Source organism: Bufo gargarizans, chromosome 6, assembly GCF_014858855.1.
Source record: "Bufo gargarizans isolate SCDJY-AF-19 chromosome 6, ASM1485885v1, whole genome shotgun sequence".
Taxonomy (NCBI): Eukaryota; Metazoa; Chordata; class Amphibia; order Anura; family Bufonidae; genus Bufo; species Bufo gargarizans.
In genome coordinates this window covers 64,781,971-64,802,319 of record NC_058085.1, presented here as the reverse complement: position 1 = coordinate 64,802,319, position 20,349 = coordinate 64,781,971, and the positions used below count along the sequence as shown (strand labels likewise).

The 20,349-nt window shown below is 42.6% G+C and overlaps 1 protein-coding gene across 2 annotated transcripts in view; it reads right to left on the bottom strand.

Annotated features, from left to right (window-relative positions):
- UNC13D (unc-13 homolog D) overlaps positions 1 to 20,349 on the bottom strand; it is an 84,281-nt gene that overhangs the window by 51,830 nt on the left and 12,102 nt on the right. For both annotated transcript variants that reach the window (XM_044297028.1, XM_044297027.1), the window contains 12 exons: positions 13,483 to 13,524; positions 12,304 to 12,399; positions 11,592 to 11,699; positions 7,896 to 7,955; positions 6,043 to 6,109; positions 5,728 to 5,914; positions 5,415 to 5,459; positions 2,926 to 2,994; positions 2,350 to 2,419; positions 2,132 to 2,236; positions 1,409 to 1,498; positions 154 to 257 (listed from right to left, as the gene is read on the bottom strand). In XM_044297028.1, the coding sequence (XP_044152963.1) occupies positions 154 to 257; positions 1,409 to 1,498; positions 2,132 to 2,236; positions 2,350 to 2,419; positions 2,926 to 2,994; positions 5,415 to 5,459; positions 5,728 to 5,914; positions 6,043 to 6,109; positions 7,896 to 7,955; positions 11,592 to 11,699; positions 12,304 to 12,399; positions 13,483 to 13,524 (1,043 nt within the window). The remainder of the gene's footprint in view (positions 1 to 153; positions 258 to 1,408; positions 1,499 to 2,131; positions 2,237 to 2,349; positions 2,420 to 2,925; positions 2,995 to 5,414; positions 5,460 to 5,727; positions 5,915 to 6,042; positions 6,110 to 7,895; positions 7,956 to 11,591; positions 11,700 to 12,303; positions 12,400 to 13,482; positions 13,525 to 20,349) is intronic.

The following is a 20,349-nucleotide window of genomic DNA, read 5'->3' as shown; positions in this document are numbered from 1 at the left end:
TGCTCCCTCATGGAAAAGCAGTCTGTGAAGTGCAGATGACCTAAACATTGCTAAGCCCTTGAAAGATAGAACTTGATGTTCCTCTAAATATCTATACAATATTGTACAGATGATCATGTTACTTCCGAGATAATGAAGACCTCTATAACTTACGCAAGGCCTTGATGGAATTCAGACAAATCTTTCTGGGAAGCGTGTAGGTGCAGAATGGTGATGCCATGTGGACCAATCTCTCCATCCCACGTGGTTCCAGTTGCCTGGGGTAAGAATAAGGATGTTATGGTGTATATGGGCAGAAGACAATACTGCAAACCCAAGTATATGGTATATCTTTCATAGTGAAATATCTTGTCTGTAGTGTAGTTACCCTGCAACACTGGGTTGCCAACCATCTGTAATCTTCTACAGACAGTACGCACAATCCCGGTGGTTTTATTTTTCTGTCGTCCTAAATGGCTCCAGATTTATTAGTGGCTGATGCTGAATGATAAATCCGGTGCTTCTTTAGACCTGTTTGTTGGATTTGGTTTTGCAGTGATGCCCCCTTTACGTTAGGACACACTGACTTTCCACCGAGCCAGGCCTCCGCTGTGGATGAGGCCAGAACTATTGCCCTTCTTGGCAAATGTCTAAACTCCTGAATTCATCTCATTTACACATGCGCCGGGGAGAGAGATAGTTCTGGCCCTGTCCACAACGGAAGTGATGTCCCGAGCATAACCCATGCCGGAAACCTGGTAATAGATGTGACATCAGCAGAACCAGGACTTTCAGAAGAGAAGCTTCATGTCACCCAGTACTTTAGCAGGCAATAGGTATATTACAAACTTTCCTCTACTGGACTGTTATGTGGGCCCTGGAAAAACACTTTAGGGAACAGTCCCATGACCCTATGTATTTTGCGGTCTGCAAAATACGGATGACCTCTGTGTGACGTCTGTGTTGCATCATTTTTTACTGACTTCAATGGATCCAAGTATAAGAGATGATCTATCTTTTGCGGAATGGGCATACGGATGCAGAAAGCGCATGAATCATATGTTGTGACAAATGTATGACTTCACGTGATAAATCTGTCAGAACGTACATCACAGGCATTCATTTCTGGCTGAAAGTATGATTTTCCCATGCTAGCCACTGTGTGGAGCAGAGATGCGATTGTTCCCTCATTTGTGATATTTTAAAAAGTCCAATTTCTTAAATGATCCTAAAAACCTTGCCAAGCAGTCACTCCCTTTTGCACGTCACAAATGACTCTGAAGGCTGGCGCAAATGGTTAACAAATACGTCACAGAAACTAAAACGACCATTTCGTGGAGTAAAACGTGTTAAAAACAGGCACAAATACAATCAAAATTGGGGCAATTTTAGTGGTTTGGTTCCCATGTGAATACTATAGGGTATATACCTGATGACAGGTGACCTCATGTCGAACAAACTGCTGGAGTAGCTGCCGGTGGACGATGTAGCTGGGGTTCCTGCTCAGCATAGTTGCTCTCTAGAATCGCACATATTGGAGGGAAACTGTCAGTATAAGGGCTCATGCACACAAACGTATATTTTTTTCCGCACAAAATGTGGGTCAGATGCGGACCCATTCACTTGAATGGATGCAGACAGTACACCGTGTGCTATCGCATCTGTATGTCTGTTCAGTGGCATCCAGAAAAAAATAGAACATGGCCTAATCTTGTCCATTTTATGGACAAGGATGTGACTGTTCTACAAAGGCCAGGACGTTCCGTTCTACAAAATGCGAAACAAACATGGCCGGGATCTGCAATTTGAGGACCGCAAAACAGGCTGTGATTGTGTTCATGAGCCCTAATGAGTACATCTAATATAAAAAAAAATTGCGAATATACAAAAATAGCAATATAGGGACCTACAATGATGTTGATGAGACCTAGATTTTTTCAGGGACAAGGACACAATCTAGACTCATCTTACAAAGTGATATCTACAGGTATCTCTCAGCGCACCTCCTATAACTACACCGCAGGCTATGCCTGCAGCTTTAGATTGCTAGACCAGTGCTATACGTATGCTATAAACAATTATCTTAACCTTTTTGGACCAAATGAAAAGCAGAATATATAGACCATGTGTTACAGAGCTGAAAGGTCCTTACCTTCTTGTGGGTAAGAAGGAACTGCAAGTGGCACTGCCCTCTGTCTGGATACGTCTCTGTCCGAGGTTCCAGATTGTACCAGCGATCCTCCTTGCATTTCAGGTCCTAAACATAACCATTCATAACTTTCCTAAATCCAGTTTAATTTGTACACCATTGTCCATCGCAGTAAAAATATATGCGGTAGTCTCCTGAGTCCTGACCCCACAGAGCCTTACCCGCAGTCGGAGAACAATATTGCCTAGAAAGTCATCTTGACCTTTGTCCTTGCGAGCGTCTTTAAATATCCTAAAAAGCAGGAAGTTATGGATGTTAGGTGAGGAACACCAAGAACATCTACAAAGACATTTCTGGCCTGTCCACTCTTTGTATACTTTCCTCTGGCTGCCTTTGGAAATTCCATCATATTTTCCATCAAAATGACAGACACCATGATGGAAACCCAACTCAACCCGTTATAAGTCAGTGGGGTCCATCAGCCGCCATTGGTGTCTGTCCTATGACGGAGCAGAAAAATAGAAATTTTACAAAAGTGTGAACAGAACCTAAGATTCAAAATAACTTAGAAAATGCTTTCCAGTTCTTTATGAACAATTAAATGACCTGCAACTTTATAATATACTTTGTGCTTCAAGATTTCTGGTGCAAGCAGCTGCTCGAAACAGCTGACCCAACACTGGCCATCCTACTAATCTGATATTTGAAGACCTATCCTGAGGAAATGGCATCAATATCTGTAACCCAGAGAACCAAACGAGTTTAGATGCCCTAATAGGAGTTAATTATTCTCTCACCTTTTCAATCCATGTAGGTCTGTCAACTCCCCAAACTTGGCCCTGACAGATTCCACATCATCCGAGTCCCTTTGACAGAAGCCAGCAGATACAACATTAGTAATTATGAATACTGAAAGAAGATAAAGCCATTATATGTAAAATATATGGAAATGTGGTGACCCTGGTCCTTGGAGAATGTAATAAAACATCTATGGTGCATTAAGAACAAAGGTACATGATGTAAATTGTAGTGAAGTTAATCTTCTTACCGGTAATTGTATTTGTGGGTTATAACCCCCCTTCTGATCCTCAGCTGTGTGATTGTCATGTGACCAACTGTCTGATCTCCAACTGACACAGGGCAGGAAGTCAGTTACTTCTCTATTCATTCCTATGAGACTGACACTGAGACTCACACAGGAATACATGGATAAACTGGCTTCCTGTCCACACATAAGATGCTGTGTGTGAAGGGAGGTTATAACTCACAAATACAGACAATGGGAGGAACATTCATTACAATTTACATTAAATACCTTTCTAACAGGCCAGAGAATAAAAATGTAGTGCTTCTTTAAGGTGGATACCCAGGTGACGGGGGTTAAAGGCTATGTACACCTTTGGGTGCATTATTTTTATGATTGCATTTTACTAATTTTGGGCTAAAATCATTTGGTCTTTAGTAAAAGTGTTCAGCCTATTTTGTCATACAGGGTTAAAGAGGACCTGTCACTTCTACTGAAATGCTTGTTTTATTAACTACTTGCATTCCTCAGGTAATAACAATTCTGGAGCATCTATTCTTATTACTCTATGATGTACCATTCTTTTATTATTTCTACTAGAGGTTTATAAATGTATTTCCAGCAGTCTGCAGTAAGGGTACTCCATATTGGTGTTAACAGTTGGAGGGGGGGGGGGGGGGGGGGTCCATGCACAGTCTGACATTTCCATTGCTATCAGTTTCAGACTGTACAGGGACAACCCCCTACTGGTAACACCCATATGCAGTACCCTTACTGCATACTGCTGGAATCCATTTATAAACAAATAGGAAAGCAGGAATAATAAATGAATGGCACATCATATAGTCATAGGAATATATGCTCCAGAATTGTTATTACATGGAGAATGGAAGTAGTTACTAAAACAGACATGTCAGGAGAGGGGACATATCCTCTTTAACTCTTTGCCAAGCAGTAGGCATCTTACTTTCGCTTTGAACCGTTATCTGCCAGCTATGTATATCCGTTATCTTTAAACTACTAACAGCTCATAAACACTTATTTAAGCCATATTCTTAGCAGTGAGAGTGTTTATGAGGTCAAGAGATGAGAGATAAGGAGCCCATCTGCCTAACTCCCAACTGTCTCAGATCTGGAGGGACAGTCCTGGATTTCAGTGGGTGTCCCATGTCCTGGGAGGGTTGAGGTATGCCCTGCTATTAACATCCTTAAAGGGGTTGTCTGAGTTCACAGCTGAACTTGGATATATCCCCTTCTTCCCGCACTCAGCCCCTCTGACATGAGCATCAGAGCTTTTTTTTATGAGCATCGGAGCTGTATCGCACAGGGCAAGGGCTTTTTTGTTTTCATTTGTACACTGCTAGGCGGAGGCAGTGATGGGTGGGCTTTATTTCTGCCCTGGCGTGGGTAGATATGCACGTTAGAGTTATGGCAGTATTACAAAATTTGCCGCTATGCGTGCTGCTGCAATTGTTCCTCCTTGTCATTTTTTAAACTTGGGAGGTATGGTCAGCTGAGCTGCCTGACAAGAAACAGTATAAACACTGAGCCTGGTACTAGAGAATCTCAAGGCTGTACAGAGAAAGGGGCTGAACATTTTTTATAAAGACCAACTGAAAAAATAGTTTTAGCTATAATAAATAAAAAATGCCCCCAATTTTGGGAGACCTCAGATACAGGAGATTAGTTAGTTGTGAGCAAGCAGTCAGAATACACATAGTTAGAAAATCAGCTCGTTGTTGATTTGTAAAGGTTGGTCTATAAGGTGGGATCACACCACTATAAACCAGAGGTGTGGTGGTTCATAGGCCACAGAGTGCATACCACAGGTTTTGTTTGGGTGGTTGCTCATCAGTCAGAGGACGCAGGTTCTACAGCAGGTCCCCAGATCAGTGAAGTTGTATAGTCAGGTTGGTGTAAGAGACCAATGGCTACCTGGAAGGGCCAGCTGGACATAGATGGACACAGCTGACCTGATGAAGTGTGCCACTCAGCTGCAGGCTGAGCTAGAACTGGAGGCAAATATGGTGTCGCTATTGATTTGAAGTTTTGAATAAGGAGTGAGGAATGCACAGAACTTGCAATATACAATGTTTGGGGGTTACTGCAGTTGGGGGACTTGTGCGCACCTTAGAACATTATTAGACCTGACGCTGCTAACAAATCTAGGTTTATAACTTTTTTCCATTTGGGGTTGAATCTTTCCAGTGACTTTGTGGCATCTGCAGGTAGGTTCTCCTGTGAACATGAATCAGCACTTACCACATATCCATCTGAAAGCGAGCATGTTGTATGTCATCCACTTCCCTGAAACAAAAGTAGTTGAAATTGTGATCTCAAAAGTCTGAAACTGCCCTCTCTGATACCATGTGTCATTTATACTATCAGTGTCTTCTTATGTAGTACAGGGGCCACTGGGCCCCCTTAGGCGCCAGGACCTTGAGTGAAGGAAAATCTCTACGCACATTGAGACATTCCTATATCCAGTGCCATACAGGGCCACAGTGTGAAGCTCCTTGGTACAATTCAAAACCCATCCTAGCCAAGCTCCAGACACCTCATTAAAGAGACTTACATTATAAAGGTTTCATCCCATACAGGATTTAAGGTCTGGGCCTTGACCTGTGTCTTGTATGTCTGATCTTCAGGTAGTGTGTTCCTGACTACCGCTTTCTGCTTCTGTTTCTTGTCAGGATTGGGGCTACTGTCCCTGGAGATAGATCGCTTCTCGATCCCCAGCATGCAGTAGGGATCACTAAAACCTTGAGACAGAAGATGAAAAAACAAGATTTCTGAATGTAGCTGGTCCCACTAACTGGAACTGCAAGAATCATAATTAGATCACATGAGAAACCAAGACAATGGATGGAGTCATCGTAGGCGCTCTTACCACTAACATCCTTTCCGAGTATTCCTTTAGCTTGTTTCACTGTCACTTTCACACAGATGATTGGGGGCTGGAACACAAGACAAATACTCTGGTTCATCTAATTATTCACTAATACTTTCATCCAGGGACCCCAGGAAAGTAAATGGTGAATGTGTGGTCTGAGGCAGAGATCAACATAGGTTCTGGCTCTTCAGAGTAGCTCTTGTGCCAGAACTATACAGCTCTGTCCACTGTGTAGTAGAAGGAGCCGGTTACTTCAACGCTCCTCACATCGAAATGAATGGGAGCAAGGCTGCAGTTACCAGCTCTGCCCGCTACACAATGAACAGAGTTGTGTAGTTCTTCCGATGCCGGAACTACCCTGAGCTGATCAGTGGGGCAGAGGGATGTCAGACAACTGCCGATCAGATATTGATGGCCTGTCCTGAGGATAGGTCATCAGTAGTAAAATCCTGGAATACCCCTTTAAGGAGGAAACTTGAAATTTTAGAAGAACATTCTCATTGCTATGACATTTCAAATAAAATATTTTAGTTCTCCTGGTTAATTTGTCTGTGAAAGGTCTCATTCTTCCAGGGCATGGTATTTCAGTAATAATAAGTCAGAGCAACTGGACTTTTTTGTATTATTTTTTTCTTAAAGACGTTTTGCTAGTCATCTAACTGGCTTTCTCAGTTGAAATGGCTTGTACAAGAATTCTCCAACATTAAATACTGGTGACTCATGCTTCAGTCATGGAGGTAAGGTGTTGATTGCAATTTGCATGATTGAAGCTAGTAGGTGTGATCAAACTGCCTTGGGAGAGGTGTTAGAACAGCATTGTACGTGGTAGTTTAATCACAACTAATAGCTTCAGTCATGCAAATGCAATCATCAATTTACCTCCAAGAGTCACCGGTATTTAATGCTGGAGAATTCTTGTACAAGCTATTCTATTTGCAAAAGCCAGTTGGATGACTAGCAAAACATCCTTAATAAAAAAAATTACAAGAAGTTCCTTTGCTTTTATTTATTACTACTGATATTCTCCTTGACCCATTTGCATAGATATAAGAGGTGCAGAGGTAGCTGTTGTACCCTGGCCATGGTACCTAAAGGGGTCCAAAAGCATCTCTGCCACATAAGAAGACAACAGTATTATACATTGTAGATGCTTAGGGCTCTGTTACAGATTTTGCACTGGGACCCAGGAGCATCAAGTTGCACCTTTACATGGACACCTACTCATCTACGTAAAATGTGAATGGGAGCTGAGCTGCAGAACTCATCATGGCCACTACATAGTGGATGGAGCCTTCTGCTTCCGGCTGCATATACTGTTGTATTTCCAGTACCAGCAGCTGCTGAAAACAGCTGATCGGTGTGTTTGCCGGGTGTCAGAAACCAACCAATCTGATATTGATGACCTATCCTAAGGACAGGTCATCAATACCTTACTGTCTGGAAAAACCCTCTAAAGGGGTTATCCATCATAAGGGAAGGATAAGTACCTGATTGGTGGGGATCCCAGCAGTCAGTCCTCGGGCTGAAATGAATGGTGGTTGCACATGTGCACTGCTGCTCTATTCATTCACTATGAGACTGTAGCAGTCCCGTAGTGAACAAATAGAGCGACAGTGTGCATGGACGACCATCACTCAATTCACTCAAAATACTTTGTGACCCTGTCTGTATAATTGGTGGGGATTCAAGGGCTCTGACCCCTGTGGTTAGGTGATTTAAGTTCTTATGGCGGGACAACCCCTTTAATGGGATTGATGCTTGTTGGACTCATTAGCTTGTTTTCAGTGTTGTACCGTCATCTATGATATTTTCTTCTGTCATATTATATTATAAGAATTCAGCATATTTACCTCAAGACTTTTTATGCTTTCTAATATGGCCTGGTGCTCTGCAGAATCCATATTGAAGGCCTGAAAGAGGTACAGATGAGAAACAGTTCTGGAAGTGTAAGGCCGAGTACACATTGCATTAAAGCCTCTCGCTGGAATTTTCATTGGTGGGGTATATGTTTGAGTACCCAAAAACTGTATTCAAATGTATACTGTAACGGGTATGCAGTAATCCAGACCGGGGTACTTGCAAAACCAGCTGATTTGGAGATCCCAGCAGCACTGTGTCCTGTGATCAGCTTATGGTCGGTATTATTTTCTAAAGTCCAAAGTGGACAACTCCTTTAAAGCATATATATTCATTTGTTCAAACATGACATGTCAAAACACATTTTGTAGCTCTTTTTTTAATAGACTGTGCCCTCCATTGAAATGAATAGTAGCTGTACGGAAACAATACTATCTCCAAGAGGATGAATGTTGGCTTTGCAGTTTATACCGTACTGTAGTGTAGCAGTGCCTTTGTCTTAGATACTAATCCACAGAAGACACTGGTGTGTGACTATCAGAGTAAAATACAAGACATGGAGAGCACAGTAGAACAGGCGGTATGATAAAGATGATAGTACGAATTGTAGTAGTGCAGTACCCAAGACCTGGCGGTATATGCAATTTTTTTTATTGTCTATGGTTATATATTGTGTAATGTTATATATGTTAATGTTTTGGCCATATATACCAGCTAGGTAAGGTATGGTTGGCAGGAAAAGACTAACTACCCTGTCCCTCCCCTCTTGGCAAGAGTGAGTTGGTCCTGCTTCCTTCCTGGAGGGGGAGTTCCTGTCTAGCTAGGAGAGGAGAAGGAGTTCCTGTTCATATAGTGGAGGAGTAAGGAAGCACATGTCAGTGCTCCTACTCCTAGGAACCGTATCTAATTCAATTGTGAGACCAATACTTCAGAAAGAGCATCATCATAAACCAGAACACTGCTTCCAAGTTGCATCAGTGTGATAAAACAGCAGAGTGATCAGCGAAATTACAGCTTTACAGACACTGCTGCACGGTGAGGGACTACGGCTCAGACACCCATCACCCAAATCACCTCCAGGCCAGACTAACACGGAGCCTGTATCACAGTGGATACCTGTATCCACAAGTGCCTGCTAGTGCTATTGAATTGCCACACAACTAGCCAACATACCTCCTCATCTGGTGCCAGAGAATCTGCACCTTGTACCTACTACCATAGGCGTGCGCACGGGGTGTGCCGGGTGTGCCTGGGCACACTCTAATAGGTTTGTCACCTCCATGCGCACTGCCCCCCAGCCTATTTCCCTGTCTGTTTTGCTGGCTGCCACCGCCCGCCGCGCTGTCAATTCATTTACAATATCTGGCTGTGGGCGGCCGGCGGGCGGTGGCTAGTATTCAAATAGGGGGCGGAGTCCCGGACCCGGCGGAGGCAGAGAGGGAGTGCGTGCTGTGCGGCGCAGGCTGAGTTGACGTTGACGTCACGTCACGCTGCATCTGAATAGTAGTACCCTGCCTGCGCGCCTGGCCGTCTGCTAGCTGGTGAGGTGAGGGCTGGGCATATAAAAAAAGTAGTATGTACCCCCCCGTCCCACAGTGCTACGAATCCTCTGTTGTCGCCTGTATTATCCTGATACCCCTCAGTTATATAATATATCTGAGGGGTATCAGGGTAAATCATACAGGGGATAATATAACTAGGGGTATCAGGGTACATGAGGGGAAATATAACTGAGGAGGGCTAGGCTACTATCAGACATTATACAGGGGTAATATAACTTATCTTACCCCTCACCCCTGTATTATGTCCCTGATAGCGCTCCTCACTTGTATTACCCCTGTATAATGTACCCTGATAGATACCCCTTAGTTATATTACCCCCTGTATAATGTACCCTGATACCCCTCAGTTATATAATATAACTGAGGGGTGTCAGGTTAAATTATACAGGGCGGGGTAATATAACTAAGGGGTATCAGTGTACATTATTATACAGGGGGTAATATAACTAAGGGGTATCAGGGGACATTATTATACAGGGGTAATATAACTTAGGAGGGCTATCAGGGGACATTATACAGAGGAAATATAACTTATATTACCCCTGTATAATGTCCTTGATAGCCCTCCTCAGTTATATTACCCCTGTATAGTGTACCCTGATACCCCTTAGTTATATTACCCCCTGAATAATTTACCCTGATACCCCTCAGTTATATTACCCCTGTATAAAGTCCCCTGATAGCCCTCCTCAGTCATATGTCATCCACAGATCCCCCATAACAGTGTGTCATCCACAGGTCCCCCATAACAGTGTGTCATCCACAGGTCCCCCATAACAGTGTGTCATCCACAGATTCCCCCATAACAGTGTGTCATCCACAGATCCCCCATAACAGTGTGTCATCCACAGGTCCCCCATAACAGTGTTTCATCCACAGGTCCCCCATAACAGTGTGTCATCCATAGGTCCCCCATAACAGTGTGTCATTCACAGATCCCCCATAACAGTGTGTCATTCACAGATCCCCCATAACAGTGTGTCATCCACAGGTCCCCCATAACAGTGTGTCATTCACAGATCCCCCATAAAAATGTGTCATTCACAGATCTCCCATAAAAATGTGTCATTCACAGATCCCCCATAAAAGTGTCATCCACAGATCCCCCAAAACAATGTGTCATCCACAGATCCCCCATAAGTGTGTCATACACAGATCCCCCATAACACTGTGTCATCCACATATCCCCCATAACAGGGCACCTGCGCACTATGGAGAGACTGAAAGGAGGGGAAGATCCGCGGAAGCAAGCAGAGGACGGCACAGCAGAAGACTGAATGGCTTCTTTTGTAAGTAAATTATTTTATTATAGTGCTGAAACTGCTTTAAACTCTAAAGAAAAGTTTTGGAGAGTGTTTCTCTCTTTCTCAGGTCTGAAGCAATACCGAGGAAGAAAGGAAAACTCTTGAAAGCTTGTCTTTTAAGTATTAGGATAGTACAATAAAAAGGTACCCCTGCATACCGCAATACTCTCCTATTTTGTAATCTTATTTATATATACTTATTTAGTTTTTTTCAGTAGTATGATTATATGGTGGAATATTATGACTGTGGTATATTATGTGCCCTCCCCCCCCCTATATATTGTTCCTAGGTGCAGAGGCGGAGTCACGGCAATGCTAGGGTGAGGCCCAGCCTGTGTGTATATGTGTGTGTGTGTGTATATAATTATATATATACAGTGTGTATATATATATATATATATATATATATGTATACATATATATATATATATATATATATACACACACACACACATATATACATACATACATAAATACACAAATACACACGTGCGCGGGGCGTGTGTTTTTGTGCTTTAGGGTGCACACCCTAATGCAATAGGCTGCGCACGCCTATGCCTACTACTGTGCCACAAGTTATCTTTTGCACTGAGTAAAGGAAGACTTTTATTCTTTAACTTCTGTCCTCATCCTTCAAACTATATTTCCAATGTATCGATTCCCAGGGAGCAACGTCCTGAGGGAGCACACCGTGAATCAACATGTCATAGGGCCACTACCACTACCATCCTCTGCACCGGCTCCTCAGGGGATAGCTGCAGTAGGAACATAATGACTCCCTTTTAGCCCATGCATTCCCCTTCACAAAACTTTTGCGTCTTACCATTTGCAGGTATTCATAAAGCTGGTCATTATCTGATATATGATTCGGCTCAGACATCCCGATTCTGTGTATGACTGTATACAGAGCTTCTCCGTACAATAGATTGCGCTGAGCGAGCAGTCAAAATTATGTGAGAACAAAAAAATGGAGACAAACATAAGCAAATGCATAGTTCATTTAGATCCACAAAGAACAGTCATACTGAAAAACTGGGCTATAAAAACATCACATACGGTATATTGTAATTAATATGCATGATTAAATATATAGCAACTCTGCAAATACATATAGCTCACAGCTGCATTCACAATGATGTAGGCTTCAGAGCTGAAATCCTCCGACAGTCCTAGATGGCACAATGTCTGCACAGAGCTTGCTCTGATGGCCTGCGTTCTGTATACAATGTAGTACAATCTGATGCTGGGAAAAATAAGTCCCAATGTTGGGTTTTATACATTCTGACTGCCACATGAGGCCAAACATGGACTTCCGCCATGATTCTGCAGGCAATCGTTCTGCTTACAAAATTGTGTGGCAATTGACTGCTTTGGGTAGGTGAGGTTTGGGTTTTGGTTGCATCACTTTTTTTTCACCATTGTACCTTCTTGGTAAACATAAGTGAGCATGCAAGTACCGTAGAGGTCGGAGGACTGTGAATAGTCCTCTCAAATAACAAAGAGACCCTAATATCTGACTGTGCAATGTTTCTAACCTGTACAGATGGAGAAACTGGTTTGTCTTCGACATTGGTTTCCTTTGCAGATTTTTTCTCTGAAGGACGGATTGTGCTCTTTTTCCCGTACCTGGCCTGTGTCAAGAGAGTATAACCGTTAATGTGAAAGAAAGATTTGATAACCATCAATGCCATTGGCTATTAGATAAGCAACTAGCCCCTTTTAGAAATGCTGACATAGTATCTGCCATCTTGAGGTAGGGCATTCCGTAGTTTGACAACTGTAACCGGAAAGAATCCTTTCCTTTATTGATGTTTGAATTGCTTTTCCCCCACGTGCAAAGAATGTCCCCTGGTCTTTTGTAAAATCCTTAGAATCGATAAATCCCAAGCCAGTTCTTTGTATTTACTGCACATGTATTTCTACATGTAAGAGACTATACATACATGTAAGGGGGCATAAGTGTTTTGTGGTCCGCAAACTCTGGTGTCCGTGTTTTGCGGATCTGCGGTTTGCGGACCGATGATCACCTGTAAGGAGTCTTTTTTTCCCAAACTGAACAATCCCAATTTTTTCAAGCCTCTCATTATAAGAGAGACCTTACACTTTCCTGGTGCTGAACTGTTTCGAGTTCTCCTATATACTTTATAGTATTTGGAGCCCAAAACTTAATCGCATATTCAAGATTTGGCCTCATGAGGGATTTATAGAGGTGGTAATATTACATTGGGATCATGGGGTTTTATGTCTCTTTATATACACCCTAAAATCTTACTTGCTTTTTCAACTGCTGCCTGACATTGAGTACTACTGCTTAGCTTACTGTTAACCAGAATACCCAAGTCCTTCTCTTGTTCTGTTCTCCCCAGTTTTATTCCATTCAATGTGTATGCAGCCATATGATTACTGTGGTCCCGGTGCATTTCTTTATACTTTCAACATTTTAATTCATCTGCCACGTTCTAGGTGTTTCCATGTTCTAGATCTATCTGTAATATCTGACAATCAAGCTGAGATTTAAGAACCCTACACAGTCTTGAGTCTTCAGCAATAACTGACTGGGTGAAGTTCTTGTAATCGTTGCAAGTTGCCCGGGCCTTCCATAGGCAACCACTGAGAATGCACAGCAGTCCCAGTATAATGCTATATCACTGCCATTACTACATAATGAGCCTTTGTCCTGTTCATGTAAAAGATAAAGCATTGTCTTTTCTTACCTCCCTACGTGTGAATCGGTGCGGACCGGGAGAAGTCTCCATCTGTAATAGATGAAATGTACATAAGAAGCGCCAAAATAATAAAAATACAAAGATAGCCAAACTCCAATCGCCTTACAATACAAATACATTATATATATATGCACTATATAGAGAAAAGTACTGGGACACACATCTTAATCATTGAATTCAGGTGTTTCATTAAATTCCATTGCCACAGGTGTATAAAATCCATGCAGTCTGCCAGTACAAACATTTGTGAAAGAATGACCCGTTCTAAAAAGCTCACTGAATTCCAGCATGGTCCTGTAAGAGGATGTCACCATTGCAACAAATGAGTTTGCGAAATTTCTACCCTCTTAAATATTCACCTGTGAGTGATATTATAGCAAAGTGGAAGGAACTACAGCAACCCAGCCACGAAATGAAGACCACGTAAAGTTACAGTGCAGGGTAACTGGAGCATAGTGCATAAAAGTAAAAAACGCTCTTCTGACTCCGTAACTGCAGAGTCTAAACCTCCTCTGCCATTAACATCAGCACAAAAACAGTGCTGTGCCGGGAGCTTCATGGCATGTGTTTCCATGGCCGAGCAGCTGTATGCAAGCCCAACATCACCAAGGACAATGCCAGGTGTCGGATGGAGTGATGTAAAGCACGCCACCACTGGGCTATAGACCAGTGGAAACATGTTTTTTGAAGTGATGAATCATGCTTCCCCATCTTGCAGGCTGATGGATGAGTCTGGGTTTGGTGAATGCCAGAAGAGCGTTACCTGACTGACTGCATTGTGCCAGCTGTAAAGTTTGGTGGAATAGGCATAAAACTATGGGGCTGTTTTCAGGGGTTGGTCTAGGCTCCTTAGCTCCAGGGCAGTGAAATCTTAATGCTTCAGTAGACCCAGATACAGGGGTCAAGTCCTGGGAAAAAAAGTGTGGGAACTCACCCAAGATCCACTGCAACCCCCCCCCCCCCCCTCCAAAAAATAATAATAATTTGTGTCGCTGCGGACTAAAAAATAAAATAAAAAAAATAACACTTTTAGAAAAGTTTGTCCTGGGATTCGATCTCATGACCTCTACACAGCAGAAGCAAGGCATATGCCCTCACAGCTATGAAAGCTGTCTAGCTTGTTACTTAAAAAAAATAATATAAGACTTCTACTGTAGGTAACTTTGCCCACTGTGTATGGATGTAGCAGAGCTGGGTGTGTTGGGGCAGCTGTCATGTGTATGGTTGTACACTAGGTATCAGTACACTAGGTATCAGTAGAAGTATCAAAAAAAAAAAAAAAACACTTTTAGAAAAGTTTGTCCTGGGATTCGAACTCATGACCTCTACACATTACAGGCAAGGCATTTCCCCTTACAGCCATAAAAGCTGTTGAGGTAGTTGCTTAAAAAAAAAAAAACTAAGACTTCTACTTATACCTAGTGTACAACCATACACATGACAGCTGCCCCAACACACCCAGCTCTGCTACATCCATACACAGTGGGCAGCTGTCATGTGTATGGTTGTACACTAGGTATCAGTAAATTAGGTATCAGTAGAAGTCTTATAAAAAAAAAAAACACTTTTAGAAAAGTTTGTCCTGAGATTCGAACTCATGACCTCTACACATCAGAGGCAAGGCATTTACCCTCACAGCCATAAAAGCTGTCTAGGTAGCTGCTTAAAAAAAAAAAAAAAATAAGACTTCTACTTATACCTAGTGTACTGATACCTAGTGTACAACCATACACATGACAGCTGCCCCAACACACCCAGCTCTGCTACATCCATACACAGTGGGCAGCTGTCATGTGTATGGTTGTACACTAGGTATCAGTACACTGGGTATAAGTAGAAGTCTTATATTTTTTTTTTTTTTAAGCAACTACCTAGACAGCTTTCATGGCTGTGAGGGTAAATGCCTTGCCTCTGATGTGTAGAGGTTGTGAGTTCGAATCCCAGGACAATCTTTTCTAAAAGACATTCTAAATGATCTCGTAGTGAAGGAGATGATGTCATTAGGGGAGTCGCAGGCAGCGGCACCGCACAGACAGCTTCCTCTCAACTGAAGCCGCCCCTCCTCCCCTGCCCTGCACAGTGCGCTCCGTCTCCCCCTGTGAATCTGATTCAGCCGTGTTCTCCTGGCTTGAGGCTGAAAGGGAACGGCGTTCCTGACATGAAAAAAGTGCAGGAACGCCGTTCCCATGCGTTCCCCCTCCACTCGACCCCTGCCCAGATATCTTGGAAAATGTTATGCTTCCAACTTTGTGGGAACAGTTTGGGGATGGTTCTTTTCTGTTCCACCCTGACTGTGACCCAGTGCACAAAGCAAGCTCCATAAAGGCATGGTTGGGGGAGTTTGGTGGAAGAAGTTGACTGACTGCACATACCCCAGACTTCAACCCCAATAAACGCCTTTGGGATGAACTAGAACGGGGATTATGAGCCAGGCCCTCAGAGATTACTGTATAGACAGTACATGTAAGAGAAAAAAAAAAAGTCACCCTACCAATCCCCCATCGTTCTCATTCCAACACTTCCGGAGTCCCTTCATTGTCTCTTTCAAAACATCAACACATAGGAAGTGACTGCTCAGCCCATCAATGGCCACAGTGGTGAGCTGCCACCGAGAGATGAAAATGAAATACACAAGACATTCGATTTAAAACTTTTGGGTTAGTTCACGCTTTCTCATGCTTTCTAGCTCCCTCACTTCAAGGGATACAATGAAACCCAGTAGTATATGCATAAGCTTCTTGGCTTTGCGTGAAATTGGTCATATGAAATCCTCCGGTGGCTGTAGATCTTTAGAGTTTTGATTTCCAGTACAGAACTTCTTATATTAGTAGGTATATTCTATATATTAGCTATGTTGTAAAAAAAGTGATGCTTTCTGTATTTTCCTGTAAGTACAACCACAACTTATCAAGCGTTAAAAGAGCAAGGGTGGAGGGAGAGAAAAAGGAAGAACTCAAGGTTATATATATATATATATATATATATATATATATATATAAATATATAGCATTCGGAAAGTCTTCAGGCCCTTTCAATTTTTTCACTTTCTGTACGGCTTTGTGCTAAAATGAAAATAAAATTCAAGTGTTATCCTTCAATCTGCATCAATATCCCACAATTAGAAAGTGAAAACAGAATTTTAGAAATGTTTGCAAATAATTATTATTAAAAAATGAAAAACTAAAATTCTGCATGGACATAAGTATTCAGACCCTTTGCTATGACATCTGACATTTAGCTCTGGGGCCTCCCATTTCTCTTGAGATGTTTCTACACTTTGAATGGCGTCCATCTGTGGTAAATTCAGTTGATTTAACATAATTTGGAAAGACACAGCCCTGTCGATATAAGGTCTCAGAGCTAACGGTCCATATCGGAGCAAAAACCAAGCTATGAAGAGGAAAGAAGTGCCTGTAGCGCTCGCAGACAGGATTGTGTAAAGGCACAGATCTGGAGAAGGTTACAAAAACATTTCCTGCACTGAAAGTTCCCAAGAGCACAGAGGCCTCCATAATTCTTAAATGGAACCCCACCAAATGGCCACCCCTCCAAATGAAGTAATTGGGGGAGAAGGGCTTTGGTAAGAGAGGTGACCAAGAACCCAATGGACATTCTTGCTGAGCTCCAAAGATCCTGTGTGCAGATAGGATTAACTTGCAGAAGGTTAACCATCACTGCAGTACTCCACCAATCTGGGCTTTATGGCAGAGTAGCCAGAAAGAAGGCTCTTCTCAGTAAAAGACACATGAGATTTAGAAAAAATAAAGCACCTAAGGGACTCTCAGACTGTAAGAAACAAGATTTTCTGGTATGATAAAACAAGATTAAACTTTTTGGCCTCAATTCTAAGCGGCATGTTTGGGGGAAACAGGTACTAATCATCACCTGCTGAATACCATCCTTACAGTGAGGCATGGTGGTGGCAGCATCATGCTGTGGAGGTTTTTTTCAGTGGCTGGGAAATGGAGACTAGTCAGGCTTTAGGGAAAACTGAATAGAGCAAAGTACAGAGATATTCTTAATGAAAACCTGATTCAGAATGATTTGGACCTCAGACTGGACTGAAGGTTCACCTTCCAACAAGACAATAAGCCTAAGGCACACAGCCTAGACAGCACATGACTGGTTTAGGAATAACTCTGTGAATGTCATTGAGTGGTCCAGCCAGAGCCCTGACTTGGACCCAATTGAACGAATGATGAGGAAAAAATGTATTTTAGTACAAGGCCGCAACATAATATGTAAAAAAAGTGGATATAAAAAGTCTACACACCCCTGTTAAAATGTCAGGTTTCTGTGATGTAAAAAAATGAGACAAAGATAAATCATTTGAGAACTTTTTCCACCTTAAGGCCTCTTTCACACGACTGTACGGCTTTTTCAGTGTTTTGCGGTCCGTTTTAAACTGATCCGTTGTTTGGCTATGACATTACTTAATTCCTTTAGGATACGGGGGTGTATGCCATCCGGTCCTGGCGATTTGTCTATTTTAATCTTTTTAAGTCGCTGATGTACTTCTTCCTGGGTCAGACAGGACACTTTTAATGGGGAATTTATTTTTGCATTCTGCATGTCATATGACAGTTTATTTTCCTCAGTGAATACATTGGAGAAAAAAATATTTAACAGCTTTGCTTTCTCCTTGTCGCTCTCTCTGACTCCCCCCTCATTACTCTTTAAAGGGCCGACACCTTCAGATTTATACTTTTTAACATTTATATAATTGAAGAACATTTTAGGATTAGTTTTACTTTCTTTGGCAATTAATCTCTCAGTCTCTAGTTTGGACGCTTTTATTTGTTTTTTACATGTTCTATTTTTTTCCTTATAGTTTTTCAGTGCTTCCGTGCTACCTTCCTGTTTTAGTGTTTTATATGCTTTCTTTTTGTCATTTATTGCTTTCTTTACAGTTCTATTTATCCACATTGGTTTCTTTTTGTTCCTTAACCTTTTATTACCATACAGTATGTACCTCTCACAATGAGATTTTAGGATGTTTTTAAAGATATCCCATTTTGTGGCTGTATTTTTATTTTTGAGGACTTTGTCCCAGTTAGTTAGGCCTATGGCCTCTCTTAGTTGGCTAAATTTAGCTTTTTTTTTAAGTTTGGTATTTTTGTTCCTCCCCGAAGAAACACTCTTTTGAATGATAATTGGAAGGTTATTACTTTATGGTCACTATTTCCCAGGTGTCCCCCAACCTGCACGTCTGTTGTTCTGTCAGGCCTATTGGTTAATACTAAGTCCAGTATGGCCGTCCCTCTAGTCGGGTCCTGAACCAGTTGGGAGAGGTAATTGTCTTTGGTTATTGCCAAGAACCTGTTTCCCTTATGAGATATACAAGTTTCAGTTTCCCATTCTATAGCTGGGTAGTTGAAGTCCCCCATAATAACCACCTCATTATGATTTGCCGCCTCGTCTATCTCGTTTAGCAGTAAATTTTCTGTGGACTCTGGTATATTAGGTGGTTTATAGTAAAATCCTATTAGTAATTTATTATTGTTTTTAGCTCCATGTATCTCTACCCACAGTGACCCCACATGTTAATGTCCCTCACTTATATCTTCCCGGAGTGTGGGCTTTAGACAAGACTTTACATAAAGGCAGACCCCTCCCCCTCTCCGGTTTTGACGATCCTTTCTAGACAGACTGTAACCTTGTACATTAACTGCCCAGTCATAGCTATCATCCAGCCATGTCTCAGTTATTCCCACTATGTCATAGTCCTCCACACACATCACTAATTCCAGTTCCCCAGTTTTATTAGTCAGGCTTCTGGCATTAGTATACATACATTTGAGAGGTTTATGTATATTTTTTACCCTACACCTTTCCTTCTGAACTGTTCTAGTCCCTCCTTCCATTCCTCTCCCAGTCCCACTACCTTGCCCCCGGTCTCTATCTGCACTATCTTCCCCTCCTATAATGTAATTTCCCTCCCCCCCAGTCCCTAGTTTAAACACTCCTCCAACCTTCTAGCCATCTTTCTCCCCAGCACAGCTGCCCCTTCCCCATTGAGGTGCAGCCCGTCCCGACGATAGAGCCTGTAGCCGATAGAAAAATCGGCCCAGTTCTCCAGGAACCCAAACCCCTCCTTCCTACACCAGTTCTTGAGCCACTTGTTAATCTCCCTAATCTCCCGTTGCCTTTCTTGTGTGGCCCGTGGTACAGGTAGTATTTCGGAAAATACTACCTTAGAGGTCCTTGCCCTCAGCTTTTGACCTAAATCCCTGAAATCATTTTTAAGGACTCTCCACCTACCTCTAACTTTGTTATTGGTTCCGATATGGACCATGACCGCTGGATCGTCTCCAGCCCCTCCCAGTAATCTGTCAACCCGATCCGCGATGTGTCGAACTCTAGCGCCAGGAAGACAGCACACTGTTCGGCGATCACGGTCTTTGTGACAAATTTCCCTATCTGTTCCCCTAATAATGGAGTCTCCCACTACCAGCACCTGTCTGGCCTGCCCTGCTCTCCTAGTTTCCTGCTTACTGGAGCTGACATTCCCCTGACTGGCAGAGGAAGTGTCTGGCTGCAGCAGTGCCGTCCCTGGACTGACATCTCCCTCATCTGCCAAACGTGCAAACTTGTTGGGGTGTGTCAGATCAGGGCTAGCCTCCCTGGCACTCTTCCCTCTACCCCGCTTTCTACCTCACTTTCCTCAGCCTCCTCTCTGTCACCCTCCCCCTCATCTACCCCAAAGAGTGCTTGCTCGGTGAGAAGCAAACTCTTTTGCAAATTGTCAATACCTCTCAGTGTTGCAACTTGCCCGTTTAGAGACTCAATTTGCGATTCCAAACGGGTAATTTGCTCACATCTTGAACAAAGATATACACCCTGGAACGGCAGTTC